The sequence below is a fragment of the Lynx rufus genome, unplaced genomic scaffold (genome assembly GCF_022079265.1).
Source record: "Lynx rufus isolate CCGP_SWC_20201006 ecotype Redwood Valley unplaced genomic scaffold, mLynRuf1.p SCAF_17, whole genome shotgun sequence".
NCBI classification, from domain to species: Eukaryota; Metazoa; Chordata; class Mammalia; order Carnivora; family Felidae; genus Lynx; species Lynx rufus.
The window spans coordinates 28,771,815-28,797,786 of NW_025814831.1; the positions used below are offsets into that span (position 1 = coordinate 28,771,815).

Here is a 25,972-nt window from a genome sequence, read left to right on the forward strand (position 1 = left end):
GCTAGCCGATCCCGCAGCGGGCGCCCCCAGTGGCCGGGGCGGGAAGCGAAGGGGCCGGACGGCGGTCCCGCCTGGCCAGTCTCTTGTCACGCCGTTCTTAATACCTCTCCTGGCCTCCTTCAGACCTTCGAAGCCGCAGCCTGGGTCACCCAACCGGGAGTTTGTCCCCTAGCGCGGGGGCAGGGCATAAATGCGGGACAGGTCAGCAGTTCGAGCTTGCCCAGCACGAGAGAAAGGTGACCAGGTGCCCCCGTCCCGGCAGGCGTCGTCTCCCCCGCCAGCCGTCGGGTCAGCTCTGCGCTGCCCCCAGCTCCTCACGGGTTAACCCCCCTCGCCGCCCGCTCGCGTCCCGGTGCCAAAGTGGGTGTTGCTGGAATTCCTCTCTCCCTCTCCCGTAATGAGGGGGCTGAGCTGTCCCTCCGAGGAGGGGGCATGATGTAGATAAAAGAGACGAAAAAACAGGGGGAAGTTTCCAAAAATAAAAGCGTCCCTCTCCCCTTCAGAAGGCCGCAGAGACCGGGAGAAGGCGCGAAAAGTGCAGCGGCGGTGCGCACCCGGCTGGAGACGAGCGGACGCCAGGCTCGGGGCGCCCAGCCCCGGAGCGCTCACGCCGCCCAGCCCTCGCCCGGGGAAGACTGGCTCGGAGCCCCTAGACCAGGAGTAGCGGGCCGCCGGCAGGGGAGCGGAGCGCAGGCGCCGCAAGCCCCCGGGGCTGTTCCCCGCGCTCACCGCTCTCCAGTCGCCCCCGGAGCCATGAGGCCCCCGACCACCCACCGCTGCACCGGGCGCGCCCTGCGGAACCCCTGCGGGAGCCTCCTGGCCCTCACCCTGGCTCTCTTCGTGGGCATGGGTCACGCTCAGAGGGACCCGGTGGGAAGATACGAGCCGGCTGGCAGGGAGGCGAACCGGCTGCGGCGCCCCGGGGGCAGTCACCCCGCCGCGGCTGCGGCCAAGGTGTACAGTCTGTTCCGAGAGCAGGACGCGCCCGTCCCGGGCTTGCCGCCCACGGAGCGGGCCCAACTCGGCTGGGGGAGCGCCCGGAGGCCCGCCAACGCGCTGGCCAGGAGGCCGCCCCGCGCGCAGCAGCCGCGCCGAGCCCAGCCACCTGCGCAGACCTGGAGAAGCAGTCCCCTGGGCCAACAGCAGCCCGCAGTCCGCGCCCGGGCCGCCCCGGCTCTCCCGCGCCTCGGAACCCCGCAGCGGCCCGGGGCTGCGCCCCCAACCCCGCCGCGAGGGCGACTTACGGGGTGAGCACTGCAGAGGGGTCGGGGGAAGAGAGGGCGGGTCTCCGTGTGCTCATTAGTGGAGGGATGGGCAGGCGAGAGGAGAGAGGGCCCCGGGCTCGTGCCCTTGGTTCTTCTGGCCTCAGGATTGCAAGCAAACAGCACCGGGGTCCCGAAGCTGAGGCTCGGAGATCCGCCCCTCTTTCGAAGAGTTGAGGGCAGAGAGAAACACCATCCTCACCCTTTCGTGCCAGCTCGCCGAGACCTGACGTTAAATCCTTTCGCAAGGCGCGGGTGCATTCGCCCGCCCTCCGCTAACTGGTGCCCGCAGACTCCCGCAGCGCTGCCGGGAACCAAAAGGGAGCCCCGAAGGGGCAGCGGAGTGGGCGTTCCAGGCGCCTGAGACCCGAGAGCGGGCTCAGAGCGCAGGTAGGTAGAGGAGGTCGGGGCTCCAGAATGCCAAGGCAGATGCATCTCCGGGAACGGAGCTGGCAGCGAAGCCTCAACTTGGCTACAAGTGTATATACAGTTGGGACGCAGGTCTGCCTGGGCCCTCGCGTGGCTGGACGTGGGAGGCGGCATGGGCTCAAGGGCACTTTGGGTTCGAAGCCTGTTCCCGCTCGAGCTGGGGTACAGTAGGTACGTGGGAGAATGGGTCTGTGTGCTCGTCTGTGCAGCTACGCGTCAGCGCGACTCGTGCAATCTACAGGACTAAGTCTCTCCCCAACCTTGCGAGTTGCTTTTTTCCCCCTCTCCCCGGGCATCCCTGCTGCCCGCTGGGGGCGCCCTCGCAGCGTCGGGAGCCTCCCAGGCAGCCCTCATCCCAGCTGGGATCCTCATGGCTGAGGGGCACTGGCCTTGTCTGGGTGTGACAGGTGTCTCTAGAATAGAGGGCACGGGAGCCCTGGGCAGTGAGCGGCTGGTTGGGGGCAGGATGGGGGAGGCTGGAAAGGGCTCTGGCTTTATGGCCTGGGCCCAATATACTAGCTGGTTTCAGTCCCAGTGCACAGTAAGGACACTTGTACCCTCAGTTTTATCCTGGAGGACCGTGTGCCTCATGGCCTTCCACCCTGGGTTTTCCTTGGCTGCTGCACCCTTCCCACTTCAGCAGGATTGCCTCCCTTCGTTCAGATCTCTGCTCAGACAGGTCTCTGATTACTCCTGCCCCACCCTCTCTCCCTTCACTCTGCTTTACCTGTTTCTGTTTCCACATTTATGGTTTGGTCTCCCCAGCCCGTGCTAATGTAAATTCTATGAAAACAGAGGCTTTGTTTTGTTCGTTGCTATATTACCAGTGCCTAGAACAGTGCCTGCATATAATTGATGCTCATTGAGTATCTGTTGAATGAGTGGATGAAGTCCCTGCTGCCCACGGAAGGCCCAGCTTCAAGCAGGCCGAGAGTACACCCACGCACTGCCAAGTTGCTCACACCCAGGATCAGCCAACAAGGGTTAATGGAGCACCCACGTGTTTCAGTTTTTTTCCTTTCGTGATGTGTGCAAGTTGATACATGCTTCCTAAGAGCTAGTGTGCAGAGCAGGGGATAGGAGATGGCAGCCCAGTGACAAAGGCATTGTTCCTGCAGGGAAAGCAACTCAATTACTTAAAAGTTAGAGAGAGGGAGTTAGAGAGATGAACAGATATGTGCCAGTGAATGTGCTTTCTAGTAACGGAAAGTTCATGTTAAAGCATAAAGAAATGGGACAGCTATGGCTGAGGAGCTCGGAGGAGAAGGCAGCCCTGTGAGCTGCAGTCCCTGGGGGTCAATGGACAGTTTGTGGGGAAGCAGAGGGGAGGCGGCAGGAGTGGGGTCCAGAGGTGTAGCAGTGCCTGAGGACAAGGCCCTTTCACTATTGGCACTGGCCTGGGGACAAGCGGGCGCCCTGGTGTAGGGAAGCCATAGGAGTGATGCTGGAGCCATAGGTTGGGCGAGATCCTGGGGGAACTTATTCATTGGCATTTAGGTGGAAGTTGGGGGGAAGGTAGGATAGTGCAGGGTGGGAGTGGAAGGGTGCACTATTAGAAGTTGTGAAATGAGGTGAAGATGTGCAAAGCAGATTGTCACCACAATAGAGCCGGTATACGTGCACAGGCGTGTAAGGACATGGACGGGGTGCCCCCCGTAGGCACCTATCATACACAGGCGCACACACGGTATCACAAGTTGTGTATCTGGGGGTTCGGCTTCTCCCCCAGATAGTCTTCTGCAGCTTTGATAAAGGGTGGGTTCATCTGGCAGTCCACACAACCGCTCCAAATCAGCTGGGGAGGGCTGAGTGGCAGTCTTGTCCATCTGCTTCCTCTACGCAGGCCCATTCTGGCTAATGGCTTCTGGCCAGGCTGACCTCTCTGGCAATTGCCTAGTGGGTTGCTCAGGGCCAAGGACCAAGTGCCACCTTCTGGTGGACCTTGGAACTGCGTTACGACTTCCCGGGATTCTTTATTCTTTCAACAAGTATTTGAAAAGCCTCCTATATGCCAGGCGCTGTGCTGGATCATGGAGATAACACCAGTGGCGGGCACAGCGTGTGTCCTCACGAAACTGGCATGTAGTGGGAATTTATTGCACACAAGGATGATTTAGTAAGCATGTGCGAGGCACAATGCTAGGTGTGTGAGATACATTGTAACCATAGGCGAAAGATCCTGCACTAATGAAATTTATGGTCTACATGGGTTAAAAAAATTTTTTAATGTTTATTTTTGAGAGAGACAGAGCACGAGCAGGGGAGGGGCAGAGAAAGAGGGAGACACAGAATCTGAAGCAGGCTCCAGGCTCTGAGCTATCAGCACAGAGCCCTCAGGCTCACTAACGGTGAGATCATGACCTGAGCCCAAGTCTGTCGCTTAACCAACTGAGCCACCCAGGCACCCCTACCGGGGACTTTTAAAGCCATTGTCTCAAAATAGGCAGTATATCTTGAACTAGCCTCACAGCCAAACACTTTCATAATATTTTCCTTGATCTTTTCCCTCCTCTATGATTTTCCTTTGAATTTATATACTGTTAAAATAGCAGGATTTTGTATTTTATCAATTTTAAAGTATTTTATAATATGAAGTTTTGTACAAACATACAAAAAGGTATTGGAAATAATATGCCTAACAATCCAGATTGTTCAAACCTTAAGATTTTGGCACATCTTGCTTGATTTTTTTCAGTTGAAAATTCCTCTATAAATTTGTCTCTCTCTCTCTCTCTCTCTCTCTCTGCCCAGAGTTAACCACTACCCTGAGTTCATTCATGATTCCAATGTATGTTTTTACACAATTACTATGAATGCACGGCTCCGTAAAATACACAGTATTGTTTTGCATATCTTTAAACTTAGATAAGTGATACCATACTGTATTATCCTCCTACAATTTGCTTTCTCCCTTCCTCATTAGATTTTTAAGTTTAACCAGGTTAGTATATTCAGCTCACGTTTATTCAGTTTAACTGTGGTTTATTATGCCATTGTCTGAATATACAATTATCCACCCTCCTGTTTTTGACCCTTTAGATGATTTACCTTTTTTTGCGATTGCAAATAGTGCTTGGCTCATTTTTCTACATAAATAAATTCATTTTTCGAGGACACTTTGTATCACTCTTATTGAGCCGAAAATAGTACCACTTGTCACAAAAAGAAGGTGATTGCAGGAGAATTGAAATAATGAAATGTTCTCAAATTCTAGTCAGACACCGTTATCTTAGGAAGCTCACCCCTGTGGTATGCTTCCTATTGAAAGGGGGGACTGGGAAATGTTAGGGGAAGGACCTGGCGTGGAGACCTAACCTCAGGCAGATTTTTTTTTTTTTCACTCATCTAATCAGGCTAGAAAGATCACTGAAAAGGGAATCTCTTGCATTGTCGAATGCTATGATTGTGGAAACCTAAAACCCCCTTTCCTACTCTGGGTGTGGCTCTCGTTATTTGGGAAACAGTGGATTAAGTGAAACAAAGAAGTATTAAATGTATACCAGGTGTCAGGCATTGTGTTAGACACAAAGAGGAATAAGAAAGACTTCTCCAGATAGTCAAGACGGAGACACATATGACCAATAACCCAAGACATCAGTTCTAAATCTTTAAAAAAAATTTTTTTAATGCTTATTTATTTTTGAGAGAGAGAGAGAGATAGAGACAGAGACAGAGCATGAGCAAGGGAGGGGCAAAGAGAGAGGGAGACACAGAATCCAAAGCAGGCTCCAGGCTCTGAGCTGTCAGCACAGAGCCCCATGCGGGTCTCGAACCTACAAAACGCAAGATCATGACCTGAGCAGAAGTTGGACACTCAAATGACTGAGCCACCCAGGCCCTGAGACAATCCGTTCTAAATGAGTGCAGTGGATGGGGAATGGGAAAGGCTGAGTGTATATCAGGGGAGGTTCACACAAAGGAGGTAACATTCGATCTGGAAGTCTTGGAGTATGCAAAGGGTTTCAATCGGCAAAGAGAAGGAAGGCATTCTAGACAGAGAGCAGTTTAAGCAAAGGCATCAAAATGTGACCCTATGTGGTGCAATTCAGGGACAACACATTTTGCAGCCTTGGAGGATCATAGCTTTGGTTGTGGAAGGTCATGGCGACAAGGGAGGGGTGATGGGGGCAATTAGACTGCACAGGTAGGTGGGGGTCTGGCCAGCTTCATGAGAGGCCAGTGGAGAGCCTTGTGAGGTTTTTAACAAAGTACCAATGTGACCACGTTGGTCCTAGGTGGAACAGCAGCTGTCCCAGGCTGTTAGCCAGATGTGTCCCCAAGGGCTGGACAATGATGCTGGATACTGAGTTGATGTGTGCTGAGAGGTGTCACCTGGAAGGTTGGGCTCAAATGACCTTCCAGGGAGTCAGAATCCCTGGGTAATATATGCCCCAGCTAGTCAAACACTTGCTCCCTCCAGCTAGCCAGAGCCTGCTGAGTGGTCATTTCCCACCTCCCTGGGCCTCTACCCAAGATTCAGATACTGGCCTAGAAGGAACTCTCAGAGTCCTCCATTGAGTACCCAAATCCCTCTTGAGTGCCCTTCCAGCCCCATTCTGGCCCCCTCTGCCTGGCAGTCTTTGATTCTGACCAGGCTTCACTGTGTTCTACCACTAGCAGGCAGGGCAGAGCTGGCTGCTGCCTCCTATACTCAGCTGCAAAGCTGTCCTGAGGGCTTTGGGGGTGACAGCTGGCTCAGGGGGCCTCCTTGGGCTGGGCTCCATGCCATGACCTCCTAGCCACGTGGGCCCCTCAGTCCGTGCTGTCTGAGCTCTAACAGACCTTAGTTCTTAGGAAACTCCCAGGGGATGCAGACTGTTTCCTTTCAAAGACCCCTAGGCCCCTGTGAGGACTTGTCACTTACGAGTGACTTACAAATGGGTGGGTAAAATATCCACCCCTTCCACCGGCGTGCACACTCAGAAAGCCTGGGTGTGAGGACCAGCCCCTTCCCCAGAACCCAGTGACTTGGGCCCTGATGGGGAGGAGGTTCTCATAGAGCCAGGAAGCTGCTGAAGGCAGTGGTCCAGAGAGGCTACAAGGTGGCCAGAATGGCACAGCTTTTGGCTGGGAGGATATTCTGGGAGCTCCCTGGGAGGCAGTTCCCCACAACTTTGGGCCAAAGGGCTAGAAATGGGCTTCAGCTTTTCCAAGCTGCAGGAATTTATTTTGAATGTTTTGTAAGACTGCAAAAACCACACAAGCTTTGGGGTCCGTTGAAATGTCAAATAAATTCATGAGCGAGACCAGATGCTTACTCCCCTGGCCACAGAGGTCACAGGAACAGGCCCCTTCTCTGTCCTTCGCCCTGATTCTCCAGCTCGTGCTCTGCTGCCCCACTCATCCTGTTTCAGTGAGTGCTCAGCAGACCATTTCTGATGCCAGTAATGGGGCCCATGAAGCCAGGGCCAAGGCCCTCAGAAGCCTTCTCCAGGAAGAGTCCTTCTAGAGAAGTCACCCAGGTCTGGGCATTTGAGTCTTCAGACGAAGAGTGGGGGCTAGTGAAACCTGCTGGGGTTACAGGGGTCTGATCACACACCTGAAAGCAGAGTGCGAGTGAGCTGGGTAAGTGCCCCAGCGATCAGTATAGACCAGCGTCTCCTGCGGATGCCCTCAGTGCGAGAACCAAGGAGTAGCTGGAGAAGGACTATCCCCCATGGAGTAAGTTCTATCAGCCTGCCCAAAGAAAAAGTGTGCTCGCTATGCAGAGGCAGCTTAACCCAAGTACACAGTTTCATCTTCTTACCAGCTCACCACCTCAAGCCCCTCCTCGATAGAAATTCTATAACCCCAGGTCCCTCTGTCCCCACTGCACACCCACTGGCCTGCCAGGGGCAGGCTTCTCCCCGTGTGCATGTGCGGGCAGGTGACGCGTATGTAGGTCCTTAAGACTGTTTTACATGTGTTTTCCAGCTTCCCCTACGTGGTCAGCATTTGTTGGGCAAAGGACCATGGTGTTTCGTTTTGGTGAGAGGCAGTGTGGGGTCGGAGCATGACTTAGAGACGGGCCAACTCAAGTTTGCATTTGGCTTTGGCACTTACTCATTGTTTAGCCTCGGCAAGTGACTGAACCTTTCTGAACTTGCTTTTTTCATCATCTGCATGATCACTCATTATTGTCCCAGGAGAGTGACTTCTTTGTGTTAGGTACTGTATCTCTCTCTCTCCCTCTCCCTCTCTCTCGTTTAATCATGACAACAACCCAGTTAGGCAGGTATTATTATGTCCACCATCCTGATGGAGGGAGTGGAGTTTCTCAAGATCACTCAGAGAATGGCAGTCAGGAATCAGTGTTAGATCTGCAGGATGTCAAAGTGCTTACCCCTGGGCCATGTGGACTCCCCAGAGAAGGGGGACAGTGTGGCCAGCCTGGCAGTGTTCCCCCAGGCCCTGCCAGTAGAGGGCGGGACCACCAAAGCAGCTCTGTGAATAGTACCACTCTGAGCACCCTGTGCTGACCCCGTTTTGCTGATCCGGCAGGAGGAATGTCTGCGGGGGACAGTGCTGCCCGGGATGGACGACGGCGAACAGCACCAACCACTGTATCAAACGTGAGTGGCTCTGCCGCATTCACCCTTCTCCCCCCTCTCTCCCTGGAGGTTGGCCAGGCCAGGAGCCTATGGTGGAAGGGAGGACATTTTTTTTTTCAACGTTTATTTATTTTTGGGACAGAGAGAGACAGAGCATGAACGGGCGAGGGGCAGAGAGAGAGGGAGACACAGAATCGGAAACAGGCTCCAGGCTCTGAGCCATCAGCCCAGAGCCCGACGCGGGGCTCGAACTCACGGACCACGAGATCGTGACCTGGCTGAAGTCGGACGCTTAACCGACTGCGCCACCCAGGCGCCCCAAGGGAGGACATTTTAAAAAGGCCTCCAGCTGGAACAACTTCTCGGAGAAAATCCCCTGATTATGTTTTTTAAAGCTTCCTGCATTCCCTTTCTGCTGCCCCACTGTGTCGGTGCCCCACTTGCCCCGTCCACGGGGTCCCTTAGGTGCCCACACGCCCCTGTAGTCTGCAAAACATGCCTGGCCCCAGAGTCTCCGTGTCCCACATTTCTAGGGGCACCATTCACATCGTGTGCCATGGGACTCCACCCTGCCATGGCCCCTGGCCCTGCTGGTCCTGGCTTCTGTCAGGCGTCTGCCAGGATGAGGCTGTCAGATGAGGCTCTGATCCCACGTCTGGAGAGCCTTTTGAGACTGCTCTGAAGCTGGCAGGCTGGCCCCGATGAGAGAAAAGAGAGAAGAGTCATCTTAGTTACATGGAAACCAGGGAGCCAGGCAGAAAGAGCCAGGGGTCCATGCCTAAGCCTCTCGGAGAGGCTTCGTGGTGTAGAGGCGGTGACAACGACAAGAGCCAATCCCTACACAGGACTCGCTTTGTGCAAGCTACACTTTATATGGCCAGGGGGGCAGGGAGTACTACTCTCCATTTGGCAAATAAGGAAACTGAGGCACAAGCAGGTCACAAGCAGGTTCCGGGTCACGTGGCCTGGAAATGACAGGATTTGAGCTCAAGTGACCTGACTCCGGGGGTTCCCTCTTCTTAATCACTGGACCCTGCTGCCAGATGTCTTATCTTACCTTATCTTTGTGGGCCTCACTTTCTACACCTGTGAACTGGGATCACTACTGCTATTCCTACTGGCTAAGAGCTGAGCATTCACTGTGTGCCTAACACTGTGCTAAGCCCTTCACGTACATTATCAAGACTCTCAATAATCCTGTAAAGTGGGTATTTACTGACCATTCCCACTTACGGGCAAGGAGGCTGAGTCTTGGGTTGATTAGGAAACATGGCCAAGGTTACACGACTCCAAGCACTAGATCTGGGGCTGGATCCAGGCATTTTGACTTTAGAACCCCATACTCTTCTCTGTGGGGGGTTGTTCCCTCCCGACACCAGCTGAGGCTGGGCCTTCTGGAATTTGGAATCCTCACAGGTGAAAACATATGGGGGCTCCAGAGAGCCCCTTGGATCTTTCTCCTTCACACCCCAGGGCTCCTCGTGAGCACTCATCAGCTCCCCAGGCCTGGTTGGCCCAGGGGCCTCACTTGTCTCTTCCTGCCACTACCTTCTCCCAGGCCCTAAGCCTGGATACAGAGATTCATTCTCAGCAGAACCCCTTCCTGCCCAATGACAAGCCCCAGGCCCCTTTTAGCACGAGGGTTTCACAGCTAATGGTCTGGGTATTTGACCAAACCTGTGGCGTTCCCAGCCCTGATGGATGCCCTCATCTCTCCCGAGATGGGGATGACAGGGGACAAAATGGGCATGCATCTGTTTCTGTGGGAATGGACCTACTGGCTCCCCAAGCTCCTGGTTCTGCTTCAAACTCCATGGCCCTGACCCTCTCCTAGCCTGACAGCAAAGCTCAGGCAGAAGCTTGGGTCTCTCTAAGGGTCTCCAGATAGACCAAAATCCCAAGCTCAAAAACAAACAGCAAAGCAGAACTTTCACCTGAAAATTCTTTCCTTTTCAGGGAGCCTAGATTAGTGGGGCTCTCAGAGGACAGGCCCTCTGTGGCTGGTGGCAGAGTTGGGGGAAAGACACTTTTCCTTCAGAACTATAAGATGAAGTCATTATGCCTCGGGTGGCTTGCGTAAGGTCACAGGCTCACTGGGGGAGGATCTGAGCCTCAACATCAGCCACACTGCTGGGCAGAGGAGACAAGGGATGTGGGTAGCCAGGTGCCTTTATGCTTAGCAGAAGATTTGGAGTTAGAAGCTAGGGCCTGGGCACTGGTATATTTTTAAAACAACCCTAGGGCAATTCTCACCAGGGCTGAAGACCACTGAACAGAGTTTAGTCAGTCAGAGGAAGATTTGCCTTGGGGGCCCTAACTCAAATCTGGGATGTTCCCATGACTCCTCTGGGATCTTACTGAAGTACAGATTCTGACTCAGCAGGTCTGGGGAAGGGGCTGGAGAGTCTGAGTTTCTAGCAAGCTCCCAGGTGCTGCTGGTGGTTCAGGGACCACACTTTGAATATCAGGGCCTTGGGGCCCTCTGGAGGACTGGGGAGGGATTCGGGATTGGGGATGGGGAGGAGGGTTGATATGTTCTAGGGAGCTCGGCAGAGAGTGTTGTTGAGAGTTGAGTCGAAGCTGGAGCAGGGTGGCTTTCAGAGGGGGTGGGCTTCTCATCAGCTACCTGAGGGGTCTGGGCATGGGCCTCGCTCGGGCCCTCCAGCCCTGGAGGTTCTCAGTTTCCTAGCTTGTTCATGATTTTCCAGCGTCAGTCTCCGCCCAGCTGGAGTGTTGACTCTGGAAACTCAAAAGTTGGGGGAGTCTGCAGATTGTCAGACCCAACACGCGTGCATGCAGTTGTCCCCAGCCGGGGGATGCGCCGGCATGCGGACAGATCCCCAGTCCACCCTGGGAGTCCTCAGCCCCCGTATTTCTCTCCGGGTCCCCTCGCCCTGCTGTTCCCCTGGTCATCCCCCCTCGACCCTGGCACGCAGCTGGCAGCTGTCCTAGAGGAATCGCCAGGGGGCCTTTCCCAACTGGAGGTTGGCTTGCCCACTGAAGGTCTGTGTGCTGGTTAGCTGGGCCTTGTACTGTTTGCTTGTTGCTGTTTTGCTGCTAAAGAGCCTAACGAGAACCACGTGGGCGGTGGGGTGTTGGCTCTGTAGAATGTGGGGCTCTTGGCACCACACCCTGTCAGCTGGCTCTCTCCTGCCTCCCCCTGTTGGTTAGTATCTTCCTCTCCCTTCCCCACAGCTGCCCTCCTGGCTGGAGCCAAGGGTACCAATGCTGGAGAATGCTCGGGACTCTTCCCTAGCACTTTCACACATGTGGGGTGCCTCCTTGGCCAGCGGGAGAGGGAGGCGGACGAGGAGGACTTTCCTCACTTCCAAGAATGAAGTCTAGTCCCAGGACCCTATGGAGACTCAGCCTGTCCCCCGGTCTCTCCCAGATATCTGTGGGTCCAACCCACTGCCCATGCACAGGGAGGGATGGTCCTTGCCCGCTGGGCCACACCCTGGTCCCCTCTCACCTCCTCTCGCAGAATCCTTGGTGGCTGTGACATACCAGTCCAGCCCCCCGGCCCCTTCCTTCCTCCCTGTCCAGTGTCTGGACCTCAGGGAGCCACTGCGTCTGCAGGCGGCCATTGTTCGAATCCCAGCTCCTCACTCCACCTTGGCAGGGTCGAGTGTTGGGCTCTAATCTCTTCTTCTGCTCTTGGTCTCTGCCTTCCCGTTTGTGGCTTTGCCAGCTCTGCCCCAGGATTTATGTGTTTATGTATTTGTGGAGGCAGCTGACGGGGGCCTGCCTGAAGTCCTTCCTGAGGGGAAGCACCGTAGAGTGTGGGCTGACTGGATCCTGTTTATAGTTGGGGCATTTGGAAGACTGTCCAGCCTTTCCAAACTGGCTCACCCCCATCACCACCCCAACACACTCACAAGCTTTGGGGGCTTCTGAAGGCTCATGAGGGGAAAGCAGCTTTGAAGAATTCTTTGATTTCTCATTATCTTCTCAGCCTAGATGCACAGAGGCTGGGGCTCTTCTGGGGAGGGCAGGAGGAGTCCCTGTAGCTGTTGAGGGGGCTAGGTGGGTTACCCCACCGTCACCACCACCAAGCAGTAAGGTTCAAGGTTGAGAGCGTGTGCTTTGGATTCTGGTGCCAAATCCAAGGAGTCGTGGATTTGAATCCCGGCCCTGCGTCTTCAGGCAAGTGACTGGCCCTCTTCTACCATAAAGCCTCATCCATAAAATGGGTGCAACCGTCTCTACAGTGCTGTTTTTGAGGATTAACAATAACAGTCTGTAGCTATTACCGTATTTCAGGTACTGTTCGTATGTTGTTCGTTTTTAATCCTCACAATCCTATAAATTCGATTTGATCTTTCTGTCCATTTACAAATGAGGCTAACTGTTCCCCTAAGCCATGCACCTAGGAATCGGCAGGGCCTGGCTGTGAATCCAGGTAGCCTGGCTCTGGAGGGACAGGACTCTTGGTCCTGATAAATGACAAGTCTGTGCAGAGAGCCTGGCACTTGGTAAGTTTGGCTGTCATTTTAATCCACATCCAGGAGATTGTGCTGACTACCTGGGTTTAAATGCAAGCTCTGCCACTTAGCTATGTGACCGTGGGTGAGATGCGTAAGCTCTCTGTGCCTCAGTTTCCTCACCTGTAAAATGCGACTAATAGTAGTCCCTGCCTCACAGAGTTGTAAGAGACAAATGAGATAACTCAGGTTAAACGTTTAGCTCAAGGCCTGGCATGTTCCCTGTGCTCCGTGCATGTTTGGCCTTGATGTAGGGAGAAGGGATTGTGTCTCAAGGCCCTCGGCGTGCAGCACAGTGGCAGGTGCTCATTGGACATGGTATAAAAAGGCTCAGTCAGCATGTACTGAATAATACAGGGCCCATCCCAGGATTGTGCTGACTGCTCTCAGCCTCAGTTTTTCCACGTGCCAAACAGGGATAAGAATGGCAACCCGTGGTAGTTATAAGAATGAAGAGGAGTGGCACGTGTAAAGAAGTTAGCCCAGGGCCTCATAATGGTAAATGCCGAACAAACATTAGGGGAAAGAGTCACGGCACGGGTGGGATCTTCACTGACTGGTTAGGAACTTCCAGGAGCCAGTTTTGAGCCTCTGTGTGGCTTGTCTCTGGAAGAACCATCCTCTGAGACTCAGTAGTTGGCGGGGAGTGGAGGAGAGCAAGGTGAGAAGTGGCCAAGGGGAATAATCGCACAACTTCAGTGGAGACCCAACTAACATGAAGGTACAATCCTAGCAAGAGACCGTCTTCTCTCCCCCCGAGCATATACGGGTACCTTAGGTTTTCCTGGTGGGCAGGTATGTGCCCCCAAGGCTCTTTGCTCAAAGAAGTATTTAGGAGGTGTTCTTACCCAGGGATCATGAAGCCAAGTGTTGTGTCCTGTTGATATCAGTGAAATGTCTACCTGGTCCACGTGTGGTAAAGGACCGAGTAGGTGAAGGATCACATGGGTGGCCTGGTAGCTTCCTTCTGCCATCCCCAGCTGCCTCTTCTCACCTCCTTGGCTGGAGTCTCCTTTTCTTTTTCTTTTTCTTTTTTTTATTAAAAAAATTTTTTTAATGTTTATGTATTTTAGAGAGAAAGAGAGACAGAGGGCGAGTGGGGGCAGGATGGAGAGAGAGGGAGACACAGAACCAGAAGCAGGCTCCAGGCTCTGGGCTGTCAGCACAGAGCCTGACACAGGTCTCAAACCCACAAGCTGTAGGATCATGACCTAGGTGGAAGCTGGACGCCCAACTGACTGAGCCAGCCAGGCGCCCATCTTAATGCTGGGATTCCCCAAGACTTTCCACAGATCTTCGAAATCTCCCCCGCAAAGAGGGAGCCCATGGGAGCCAACCCAAACATTAGTCGTCCCCCATTATTGAGCCCTAGTAGGCACTCTTAACTGTCAACAAACACACAACAATAATAGCAGCCATGCTCTGTTATAGCCAGGGACCACACTAAACATTTCACCCCCTTGACCCTGTGAGTGGTCATCGTGTGTTCTCTGCTGTGCTCCCTCTTCTGTCCCTGGCTGTGGCTTGTGGCCTCTACCCAGTGACTAAACATTGGGTTCCCCAGGACTGAGGCCTGGGTCCACTTCCTTCTCGCTGTACCGCTCCTAGAATGATCTCACGTATCCCCATGGATGGAAGCATTATCTCTGGGCTGACGACACCCAGATTTATATAGACGTCTTCAGCCAGACCTCTTTTCTGACCTCCAGACTCCTTCGTCGTGATGCCTACTCAACATCTGTTCTTGATATTCTCCAGACATCCCCACCCTCAACTGGTCCAAAAGGAGCTCGTCATTTCACTCCCTCTGCCAGCTCTCCTGCCCAGGTGTTACCCACCCTGTTTAAAGCCATCCACATCTACCTGAATGCTCGAGTCAGATATCTGGGGGCCATCCGGGACACCCCTCACTGAGCCCTCTTTGTTTCACTTCCTAAATCCCTCGGGGGCCTGTCTGCTTCTCCCTGCTGCCCCTGCTGCCTCTCCAGTCTAAGGAGCCAGTATGGGCTCCCGGGTGACTGCTGCAGCCTGCTGGCTTCTCTCCCCACTCTCTGGGTCTTTCTCCATAAACCATATCATAACACATCTCTGTTCACTCCTTCCTGCCGCGGTGTACCCAGCCTCGTCTCCCAGAACTCCCCCGGCTCACCGAATCCAGCCTGGGTTCCTGGAAGACACATCCTCCAGGCTGTTGCACGTGCTGCTCTGTTTGCTTTTCCTTCTCTCTCTATGCAGCCAGCTCCTTGTCATCTTTCCCATCTCTGTTTCAAGTGCCTCTCCTCAGAGGAGCTCCCCTAACCCTTCCATCAGGGCTTGCCCACACCAGCCTTGTTATTCTGGATCCTAGCCCCCTTGACTTTTTCCCCTCCATGACTCATACCTTGATTTGGGTTTTCCTATTTATGTGTTTACTTGTTTTGTGACTCTCTAAGTTGGAAGCTCCATGAAGGAAAGGACAATGTCTGTCCTGCTTACCATCCTAGGTAAATAGTAAATGTTGGATGCGTGACCATTTTCTAGATGACACGGAGGCTCACAGAGGTGAGCTAAAGTCCCACAGAATCTGAACACAGGTCTCTGACTGCAAGGTTGTTCTCCCCTCCGTGCTTCTGCCGTGACCTTGGCTGAATTGTAAGCAGGAGTGGTGTATTCCCCGCCTCCTGATCTTCCTGGGTCCTGGGCAGGGATCTGGTGCTCTTGGAGAACAGCGTGGTGGGCTTCATGTCAACCACAGAACTCTCTTCCATGCCCCGAAGCTACTCCCCTGGAAAAGGCTGGTCCCTGGGCTCATCCCTGTTGGAGGCTGTCCTGGGGCCCCATCCCATCCTTCTCTCCTCTCCAGAGGCCCCTCTGGCACTGACACCTCCAAACCCTGCCTGTTCTCAGACAAGGCCCCGGGGCTGCAGGGATAGTGGGGTAACTCTTCTGCTTTGGCGCGGGAGCTGGAGACAAACCCAGGCCTGAGCCCTGGGCCGTGAGCCCTGCCCAGTGGTCTCCCTCCTCATGCCTGCTGGAGCCGGTGGGAATTGGGCCTGCTCTCTGCCCTTGGCCTCCTGCCCCTGACTGGCCCAGCGTTGTGGCATTTGTTAATGCAATTAGCAGGGCGGTCCATGCCGAGGGGCTGGGGGCCAAGGTCTGACTCACACCTCCCCTTCCTCCCCTCTGGCCGCCAAACGGTAGAGGCCCGCTTGGCCTGCCAGACGGCGTCTGCAGAGAGCACACGAGGGGCCAAGAACGGCATCTTTCTCTCATTAGAGGCTTTTATGTGAACACAACTGCTATTTTGGAGCCGGGTGCTTGGCTGGCCCCTGAGCCCCAGTGCTGTTTCCAGCCGTCCCGAGAACAGCTGCGGCGGGAGCCGGGCAAGTCCTTGAGGACCTGACTTTTCCCACAGCCTGGGGTCTCAGGGCCCAGATTAGGGCCTGGAGACACAGCCGCCGGGCAGAGCTCGGGTATGGACAGGGCCTAGGTGGACTCTGAAGTCGTCTGGGGACCCGACGGGGATTTCCTTACCTCAGAGATCTCTGACAATCAAGGTCCCTTTCTGTGGAAAGCAAAGGTCAAGGCTATGGAGAAACTGCTCAAGCCATAGTGGACACCCCACCCCCTGTAAGAGAATTCCAGGGCCAATCAAAACCTCTGGGTGAGGGCCTAAGTTGGGGCGCCCAGGGCAGGGCTGAGATAAACACTGAGGGTGGGGAGGAGACTGTCCTGTCTGCAAAGGCCTCTGAATGTAGAAGGGGACAGGGCCCTGTCCTGAGGGAGGGATCGGTAATTTAGCGGGTAGGTTCTTTGTGTCCCACTGACACGGATTTTAGGGAAAATGGAGGTTTAATCTGGGGAGCAACTGAGCTTCAGGGGAGGGGGTGCTGGGCCCAGAGTCTGACCTGCAGCCAAGGCTCTTCTCCCAGACAAGAGGCACCAGAACTGTGGCTTCTGTGACTGAGGAACCGAGTTTTACATTTTATTTGATTTTAATCAATTTCATGTTAAATAACCTCATACAGCTTGTGGCTGCAGCATTAGACTGTTGCGTCGCACAGCTGTAGAGAGTGCAGTGCCCCTCCACACCCACGATCTCTCTTGAGACTCACATGACTCTTTGAGGCAAGAATTATCAGCCCCCTTTTATAGAAGAGATCACTGAGGCACCGGTTGAGGCATCTCGCTGAGATGAGACGAGTCCAAGGTCACACAGCAGGGATGTGGCTGAGCCGGGGTCAAACCAAACCCTTCTGACTCCCAGCCTCATGTTCTTTCTGCTACCAAGTAGCTGATCAGAGGCTCAGAGCAGGAGTAAGGCCACACGGCGAGAGCTATTTCCAGAATCCCCCCGGGCCTGCCCATTCTGAGTTTGGTCTCCTCCCAGAGGCAGGGGTTTGTGTGGAAAATCTGAGCAAACCTCAGCTCGACTGTTCTGGAGCGGAGTGAAGGGAGAAGGGGCACAGCCAGAAGATGGGGGTTGGAGGGAACGATGCCTTCTATTTCTTACTTTCAAAGCAATTTCAGGGGTTTTCTTTTTATTCCCCTCTCTTTCGGCATCCTGCTAACTGCACAGAGCTGAACTCCCAAAGTTGAAACTTTCCACATGTCCAATCCTCAGTGAGGAAGAGAGTGCCAGGAGAGTGTGGAAAAGCAAGGGTTCAGGAGAAGCCCAAATTATGAATGGCTAAGGACTGGCATTGGGGAGTGAGCACCGGGGAGGCTGAAACAGCCTTGCTTGCTGGTTGTCTGAGGATGCTGGCTTCTGGGTGGGGGGTGGGGGGTGCTGGCTGTGCCCTTCGTGGCATCATGATTGACAACCTTTTTACCAATAATCAGTGAATATTCACGAAAGCCATGTACCCCATCCTGGTTAATTTCTCAAGTATAAAGCATGATCTCTGCTCCTGTGGAAAAGTGGGAGAGAGGAGGCTCCAAGAACAAAACATAAAGACTTCCCGGCTGGCCATGGCTGGGAGTTTTCTCTCCTAAAATTCTCACAACGCTGCATGGAGCTGCCTGCCCCGGGGCCCTTGGCATTTCCTTTTCTGCTTTATGCAGCAGGCCCTGCCATCGGCCGTTCTGACAGGGATGATTTCCTTTCTGATCCTTCAGCTTTGAAACCTGTGTTCATTTGACAGGAACGTTTTGCTTCAGTCTCCTTTCAACAAAAGGACACATGACCACTCTTGCCGAAGGGTCCCAAACTTCTGGATTTCATGCACCAATAAAATATCCGAAAACCTCATAGGTACCGAAGTACAGTAGGCCAACTTTTCATTTTGCCACGTGAGGATGTTAGAAATACAAACTACCATTTGCCATCACTTTTAATTTAAAAAGAACATCAAGGGGTACCTCCGGGGTGGCTCAGTTGGTTGAGCGTCTGACTTCAGCTCAGGTCACGATTGCCTGGTTAGTGAGTTCGAGCCCCACATCGGGCTCTCTGCTGTCAGCCTGTCAGTGCAGAGCCCGCTTCAAATCTTCTGTGCCCCTCTCTCTGCCCCTTCCTCTGCTTGCGCTCTCTCAAAAATAAACAAACATTTAAAAAATAAATTAATTAAAGGGGCTCCTGGGTGGCTCAGTCGGTTAAGCATCTGACTTCGGCTCAGGTCATGATTTCACAGTTCGTGGGTTCGAGCCCCACGTCGAGCTCTGTGCTGACAGCTCAGAGCCTGGGGCCTGCTTCGGATTCTGTGTCTCCCCCTCTCTCTGCCCCTCCCCTGCTTGCACTCTGAGAAATAAAATGAAAACATTAATAAAAAATTTTTTAAATAAATATATAAATAATAAATAGAGTACCAAAAAAAAAAGAAGAAGGAAAGACATTATCTCAAAATAAAAGACACTTTTTAAATGGGAAAACAGCATTACAAAAAAACTCGGGGCACCTTTTTTATTTTCTTTATTTTATGGCAGACCAGTAAAAACAGTCATAAGAATGTACCCTTGACAGATGGGCACTTTGAACCATTTGGGGGTGACTTTGGGGGTAGTGGAGAGAGAAGAGAGGAGTTTCAGCTCCAGTCCCATAAGGCAATGCCCCGCTCAGAACAGAAGCGTGACCCCTTTAGTGAGGAGGTCAGGTAGTTCCCTGCATCTTGCTGAAACATGTAAAACAACTCAGGAGAGGGTGCAGATGGTGTCAGTGAGAGGTGACTCAAAACCTCCAAAACCCTGACCCCTGGCAAATCTGGGCCTCTGTGCAGTTTCGTAAATGGTTGATCCAGAGAGGTTATCTTCCCCAGCAGGTTTTTTTCTGCCAACCAACCTGGCTGGCTTGGAAGCCTTTTAGAACTTCCATTTACCATGGTATTCCATCCATCCATCCATAAGTGCTGTTTTTATGGTTTCCCTCAACCACCCATTTTCAATAAGCTGTTCATTGTACCAGCCGAGGTTGGCCAACCCCGGTCCTCAGTGAGGACCTAACGCCCTGCCTGGCAAGGGGCTTCTGTGGTTGTGGGAACCCACCCTTGGGCAGAGCTTCCTCCACGCAGGAACCAGCTTTGTTGTCTTTGTGCCCCCCCCCCCGCCCCGCCCCCCGGCAGCCAGTCTGGCCAAGGGAGGGTGCCCACCAATTGTTGACGAAATAGAGTAGCAAATAAGGCAGAACCAGAAGTGAGTGAATCAAAATAAAAGTGAGACAGGGAGGCCTGCAGGATTTCAGGTCTGGGGTTTCTAGAGCGTGAAAGATCTTATTATTAAAGTCAAGGATGGGCCATCCTGGGGCCCAAGAGGAGAAGGACAGAAGCCAGACCGGTTTTGAAAAGCTGTCTTAAGGCAAGGACTGCCCAGTCAGAGGTGGAAGGGAGACTGGGATTGGGAGAGGCTGTGTGACACTCCTCTCACCCAGGCCAGGCTTTGGTCGCAGCCAGCAGGGAGATGGTCCGAGAGACTAGGCGCCCTGCGGTGTTCATGGGAAAACACTCAGGCCTTCCCTTTTTACTTCCTCGAAAAACTAAAGCAGGGCCAAGACCTGCCCTGGACAAACCTGCTTCCGCAGTGCTCACTGACCTTGGTTTGGCTGCCTGGCTGGCCTCTGGGGTGGTGGTGACGGGGCCTGGTGGGTGGTCAGCTGGGGGCCAAGTCCCCAGAGTGGCAGCCAGGAGATAGGCCCAAATCTTGCCACTGTGGCAGTGTGTGTTTGGGGAAGCGCTCAGGGTCAATCTTCTGACATGGCCTGTTTATCTGGAGGCCAGGGGCCTGCCAGGAAGTGATGCTGAGGCACTCAGGAAGTGCTCTGGCAACAGGATTCAGCTCATGGTGGGAATCCCGAAGTAAGACCTGTATTTCCCCACTCTCTCCTGAGTAGGCAGATTGCCCTTGACCGACATGCTGCCCGATCAACACATCCTTTGTGTCTCTGAGCAGCACCACCTCCTCCAGGAAGCCTTCCGTGACTTTCCCTTCTGCTTGCCTCAGCCTGGGTTCGAGGATCCAGCTGACATCTATCACACGACCTATCTCCTGGCTTCTATATGAGACAATACACTTCATGCATGAGAGATTGGTTCTTTCTGCCATAGGCCTCGCACCTAGTGAGCCCTCTATGAATGTTCACTGGATGAATGCATGAACTGGCAAACATGGTCCATCATCATCTAAGATTTACTGTGTGGGCTCTGGAGAGGGACAGGGTCCTGAAGTCTCCACCACCTGCAAAGGTGCATTCGGTGGCTGACTTGAAGCCACCAGATCCCTTCATTTCATCAGCAGCTCCAGGTAGAGGTTCAGAAATGGTAGGGAGGAAGGACCGTACCAGCCCCACTGGAAAGCAGTGGGGAGGAAAGAGCCTGGGCTTTGCAGTCAAACAGACCTGGATTCGAATCCTAGATCTACCACTGACTAGCTGGGTGACCTCGGGCAAGTTTTTACCCTCTCTGAGCTTGAGGCCTTATTTGTAAAATGAGAAGCATAATCACCCTTGCTGCAAAGGATTGTTGTTAGGGTTAAATGAGATAGTATATGCGAAGTACTGTGCCTGGCATAGTGTAAACACTCAATAGATAGTAGCTGCCTTAAGAAAAAATAATCTGTCATCGGTGCGCGTATACTAGGGCTAAGGATGCAAAGAGGTGTAAGGGACAGTCACAGGAGCTGATCACAGGAATCCATGGGGAATTGGGCCACGTACGTGAACACCCATCATGCTGACGGCGGCATGCCCACTGAGCGGTGTGCACGCTGAGTGCCAGTCCTAGTTGCTCACAGGAGGGTGCACTAGCTCGAGGTGGTCATCAGGGATGGGGAAGACGCCTCGAGGGAACGGTAGGACTTAGGTTAAGTGGAGAGGAATTGGAAAGAGTTCCAGGGAGGGGCCACAGTACACACAGAGGCAGAAAGAGGAGAGAGCCACACCCACAGGCCGGTCTGGCCACCGAGGATTAATTTAGAGGGATTGATTGTTAGAGGGCGATCAGACGGGGGAAGGCGTTCAGTGCTGGTCTCTGGAGGCGCCCGGGAGCCAGTGAGTGTCTCCGAGAGGGAGGTGGCATGGGCCAAGTGGAATTTTGGAGAGATTTATTCAGACTGGCCCCTGGTGTGGACTCCAGGCCTGTTCTCAGAAAGAAGAGTACAGCTCAGGAAATCCCAGGCTCAGGATCTGTGTTGTGATGCCTGGTATTTTAACGCACTTAGAATAACTGAGGCCCACGAGGGTCTGCGTGATCTGCCTCTATTTCCCTGACCTTGCATGCTCTCCCCTATCACCAGACCCCAGCCTCCCTGGACCTCTGGCACTTTCTCGAACGTACCCTGCTCCCGCCAGCCCCCAGAGCTTTGGATGTGCCTGGCCGGCTGTCTGCCTGGAAGACCTTGGCCTATCCACCTCCTTTGTATCCGTTGTGGCCGGCTCTTCAGAGAGACCTGTCCTGATCTCCCCATCTAAAGTCACGCATGGGCCACCGCATCGCCCTGTTTAATTGTCTTCACAGCCTGAGATACCGCCCGAAGCAATGTTATGGTATTTTCTTATTTCCTGTTGGTCCCCCCCACTGGACTGTGGGCTCCACGTAGACAAAGACATTGTCCCCGGTGCCTAGTAGGGGCTCAGCAAATATTTGTTGAGTGAATGAGTGACAGATAGAGGCGACTTTGGGTTTAGAGGATCCAACATGAGCCTAACCATGCTCTCCTGGGTTCTTTTGTGTTCGTGTTCCCCATGCAGGGCCCCGCATCCCGATGTGTACCTCTGCATGGGACTCTCTCTCCCATGACTGCTAGTCACTGGAGGGGACTCCAGATTTGGCAAGGTGATGAAGGGCAGTGAAAAGTCATGGCTCTGGGGGGCCAGTGGCTGCTGCACAGCACCAGCTCAGAGGAAGGGGCCCCGGTCCAGCCCCACTTTGCCCCCAGGCTGGATCCAGGGCCCAGGAGCCAGAATTCTTCCTGCTTTCGGGCAGGAGTTCTACCACTTGCTAAGGAAGGTGAGGAGCTTGAGAGCAGATGCTCTCCAAAGAGGAAGAAGAGAGACTATCGATGCTGAAGATGTCTTTGAGAGACCCTTAGGATGCCCCCAGCCTCCTCAGTCTGCCCTTCATGTGATTCATGAGGAAATTGGGGCTCAATGAGATCAAGATCACGCAGCTCACGGAAGACAGAAAAACCCCAACAACTCAACCTCCCCCCCCCCCTTGACTTTCAGGCCACTGTTGAGCCCTTTCCCATGAAAGAAACTCATTCGTTCATTCATTGTTTGTTTGTTTGTTTATTGAGAATCTACTCTGTGACAGTCTCTATTCCAAGTTCTGGGGCGGCCGGAGGGAAGAAAACAAAACATCTGCCCTCTGGGACTTTCAGTCTGGGAGGAGAGACAGACAACCAGAAGTGAGCACAAATGTACCATACAATGTCAAGTGCCTCACACCTTTGGCCATTCGGTGTCTGCTTGGCTGTTCAGAGATGACAGGGGAACCTCACCCTGGGGACCGGAGGGGGGAGGCGGGGACAAATGGGCCCAGGGAGCCTTCTGAGGCCAGAGTCGGGCTCCCTGCTTGAGTGGGGAAGCCCAAGTGGCACCAGCCAGGAAAGTGTCAGGACGCCCGGGCCCCTGCCCTCATCCCTCTCCCTGTCTCCCCAGCTGTGTGCCAGCCGCCCTGCCAGAACCGGGGATCCTGTAGCCGGCCCCAGCTCTGCGTGTGCCGCTCCGGCTTCCGGGGAGCCCGCTGCGAGGAGGTCATTCCTGAGGAGGAATTTGACCCCCAGAACTCGAGGCCAGCGCCCCGGCGCTCAGCCGAGGGGTCACCCAACCCACGCAGGAGCAGTGCAGCCAGAGAAAGCACCACGACACCCAGAACACGCTCACTGGCCTCGCAGCTGCCGCCGGCCAGGTAAGTCCTCAGTGGGACCTCGGGTCCAGGGGCAAGTCTCTGTCTCTGTCTGTCTGTCTGTCTCTCTCTCTCTCTCTCTCTCTCCGGATATCTTCCTTAGGACCGTTTGGTGAAGACCTCGGTGGAGAAGACCAGAGTTATCCTTCCTTCCCTCCTCCCTGCTCTCTTCCCCTTTCCCTACCCTGACCGGAGGTGCAGGGAGCAGAAAAGTGGGTGTCGGGGTTGGCACAGGCTTTTTCAGGCTGGGGTGGCCAGGAGAGGTGGGAAGTGGAATCTCTACCCTCCAGTCCTGGGAGAAAGCTGAGGAGGGCATGTACCTGGGCCCTCTTGTTTCGAATCCTGGCGTGGCCCCTTCCTGGCTGCGTGGCCTTAGGCAATTTATTTACCTCTCTGATTCCTCGTCAGTGAGGCGGGGACAAATGATGATAACCACAAGCATGGAATGGTTGTAAGGATTAAGTTAGTTAATATGAAGACAGTGCTTAAAACAGTGGCTGCCACATAGTAAACTCTTTATAAGTGTTTTCCTCTGGGGCATCTGGGTGGCTCAGTCGATTGAGCGTCCAACTTTGGCTCAGGTCGTGATCTCACAGTTTGTGAGTTGGAGCCCCGAGTTGGGCTCTGTGCTGACAGCTCTGAGCCTGGAGCCTGCTTCTTCAGATTCCGTGTCTCCTCTCTCTGCCCGTCCCCCACTCACGCTCTGTCTCTCTTTCTCAAAAATAAATAAACATTAAAAAAAAAAATGTTTTCCTCCTCTACCTCCTGCTCTGCCTATGGTCCATGCAGGAAGGACCCCTCTGCCTGAAGAAACCCTTCAGTTCATTCACTGCTCAGCAGTAACCTCTCTCCTTGAAGGGGAAGAGAAGGAGCATGTGGGGTGAGGGGAATGTTCATGGGCAGGATTCCCTGGCCTGCTTACCAGCCAACCTGGCTAGACTTTTTCTAGCTCTGGACAGGAAATCTGAACTCTGTAAACTGGTCCATTTCTAGGGGGCTGTGTTTTCCTTTTGGTTTTTCAGGCTCGTTTTTCCATTCGCTTCCTACTTAAGATGTTCTTTCTGAAATGTTGCAACCTTGTCTTGCTGAACTAAGGGGAAAAAGGAGTGGTCCTCTGGGAGGCCAGGAGAACCAGGGAGAGGAGGCTGACCTCAAGATCAGGGCCCCAGCAGAAAAGCTCAGGAGAGAAAGGAAAGGAGTTGAGATCGTCCAGCAACTCGGAAGGGGGAGGCAACCAGGGTCTCAGTAAGGTAGGGATCCAGAGCCCCAACCACCCAGGCAGGTAGTTTCCCAGGGCAGCCAGAAGCACAAAGAGCACAAGGATAGACTCAGGCTGAGGTCTAGGGAGATCCAAATCAAAACCAGAAGAGCCAGACCCTTTGGCCAAGGCCTTGGGATGCGGGGGCAGAGAGAAGGGCAGAGCTAGTGGCCAGGTAGGCGACATAGGAAGCAGAGTGAATGACCTGGGAGTGGCTGTGAGCAGGTGGGCAGGGCCTGAGCCTTGTTACGGTTGGTCCCAACTGTTGATGCAAGGTAGGTGGGCCTGGTGTGAAGGCATCTGGAAGAACACCAGAGGTACAAGCTCCAGAGTCAGCCCAGAGCAGGATGGGAGTAGAGTCCTTCCAGCCTGGAATTCACCAGCAAGCTCTCTTTTGGCTTGCAGGGCTCGTTCGTTTTATAATGCACGGAATCCCTGTTGTTACGCACGAGCGGGGATGGGGGATAGTTGCCATGCTGTCCGTTGTACTCTGGCGTCAGAGCTGTTCAACATCCCCTGCCCCATCTTGCCAGCCCATCCCGCCCCTGCTATTCAAGGCCCAGTCCCACTTTCTCCAAAAGGCCCTCTGATCACTTCCGCCCAGCTCTCTGACCCCCTGCAACGCATCCCTTGTGGATCTGTGCCCTGTGTCTGCAATCAGACTGTGTGGCCTGGGCCCTGGAAGGCAGTGACTCCGTCTCTCCTTCTTTGGATCTCCCGCAAAGCTCCTCCCACAGTCCTCACTTACACAAAATGCTCAGTCCACATTTGCTTCACTGGGTCCAAACTGAAGAGTCACCTAGAAAGCGTCCACCCAGCATTGGCTCCTCGCCTTGTACCTGGAACCAACACACCAGCCCCCGTGCTGCTCTGAGTACAGGAAGAGGTGAGGCTCTGTGCTTCCGGGTGGAGCACCTCACACTCTCCCTCGGGACAGTCCGTTCATCTGCTCACCGGACCAGAAGCTCCCTGAGAGTAGGGACTGTGTCCTGCTCTCTTAAGGATGTGTCCTTGGTACCCAATACCGGGCTTGGCTCGCTGTAGGTGCTCAACTTATGTGAGCGAAATGAATAGACGGATGAGGCCCAGTGCTGGGGAGAGGAGGAGGCTGGGTCACACGAGCCTTCCGTCCCCCAGCAAAGGATCCATGTGTGCGAGAGGCCGTGGAGGGCGAGGGCCCACGGTGAGGTCAATGGCCCACGGCAGGGACGTCCTCTTCGAGCCTCACAGCCTCCCTGGCCAGGGGCTACCGTGTGGTCGTGAATGAGCTACAGCCTCCAGGCCGGCCCAGTCTCTCTGTCTCTGCCCCGGGACCTCAGTGCCATGAAATCTGGGAAAGTCCGAGTGGCCCGCTGTCGGCCCAGCTGTGTTTTGCTTTGAGAGGCCAAACCCCGCTTGCCTGGTGGTGTCAGACATTTCCTGTGAGCTTGGCTAGGTTCCCCAAGCAGCCTTTGGCCTCTTTCCTGATGGCAACTTGCATAGGCCCTTGGTGTCCAGATAGAGGGACTGGCATGAAGCAGGGGGCACTCTAGAAGTGAGAGGGGGGCCCAAAATATCTGGGGAGGGGAGACACTGCAAGGATTGGTGATGTCCGGGAAACCCCCTTCAGGAAAACACCAGACAGAGGCCAAGAGACGTGTGTTCCCGAAGGAAGTCGAAAGGGAGGGGCCAGGAGCGTCTAGGGCAGCAGCAGCAGCAG

General features: G+C 54.0%; 1 protein-coding gene across 1 annotated transcript in view; it reads left to right on the forward strand.

The window, feature by feature from the left end:
- Positions 1–753: 753 nt before the first annotated feature.
- The window catches only part of LTBP2 (latent transforming growth factor beta binding protein 2), a 103,456-nt gene continuing 78,237 nt past the window's right edge, over positions 754–25,972 (forward strand). The window contains exons 1-3 of the mRNA XM_047079353.1: positions 754–1,247; positions 8,172–8,242; positions 22,769–23,018. Of these exons, the coding sequence (XP_046935309.1) occupies positions 754–1,247; positions 8,172–8,242; positions 22,769–23,018 (815 nt within the window). The remainder of the gene's footprint in view (positions 1,248–8,171; positions 8,243–22,768; positions 23,019–25,972) is intronic.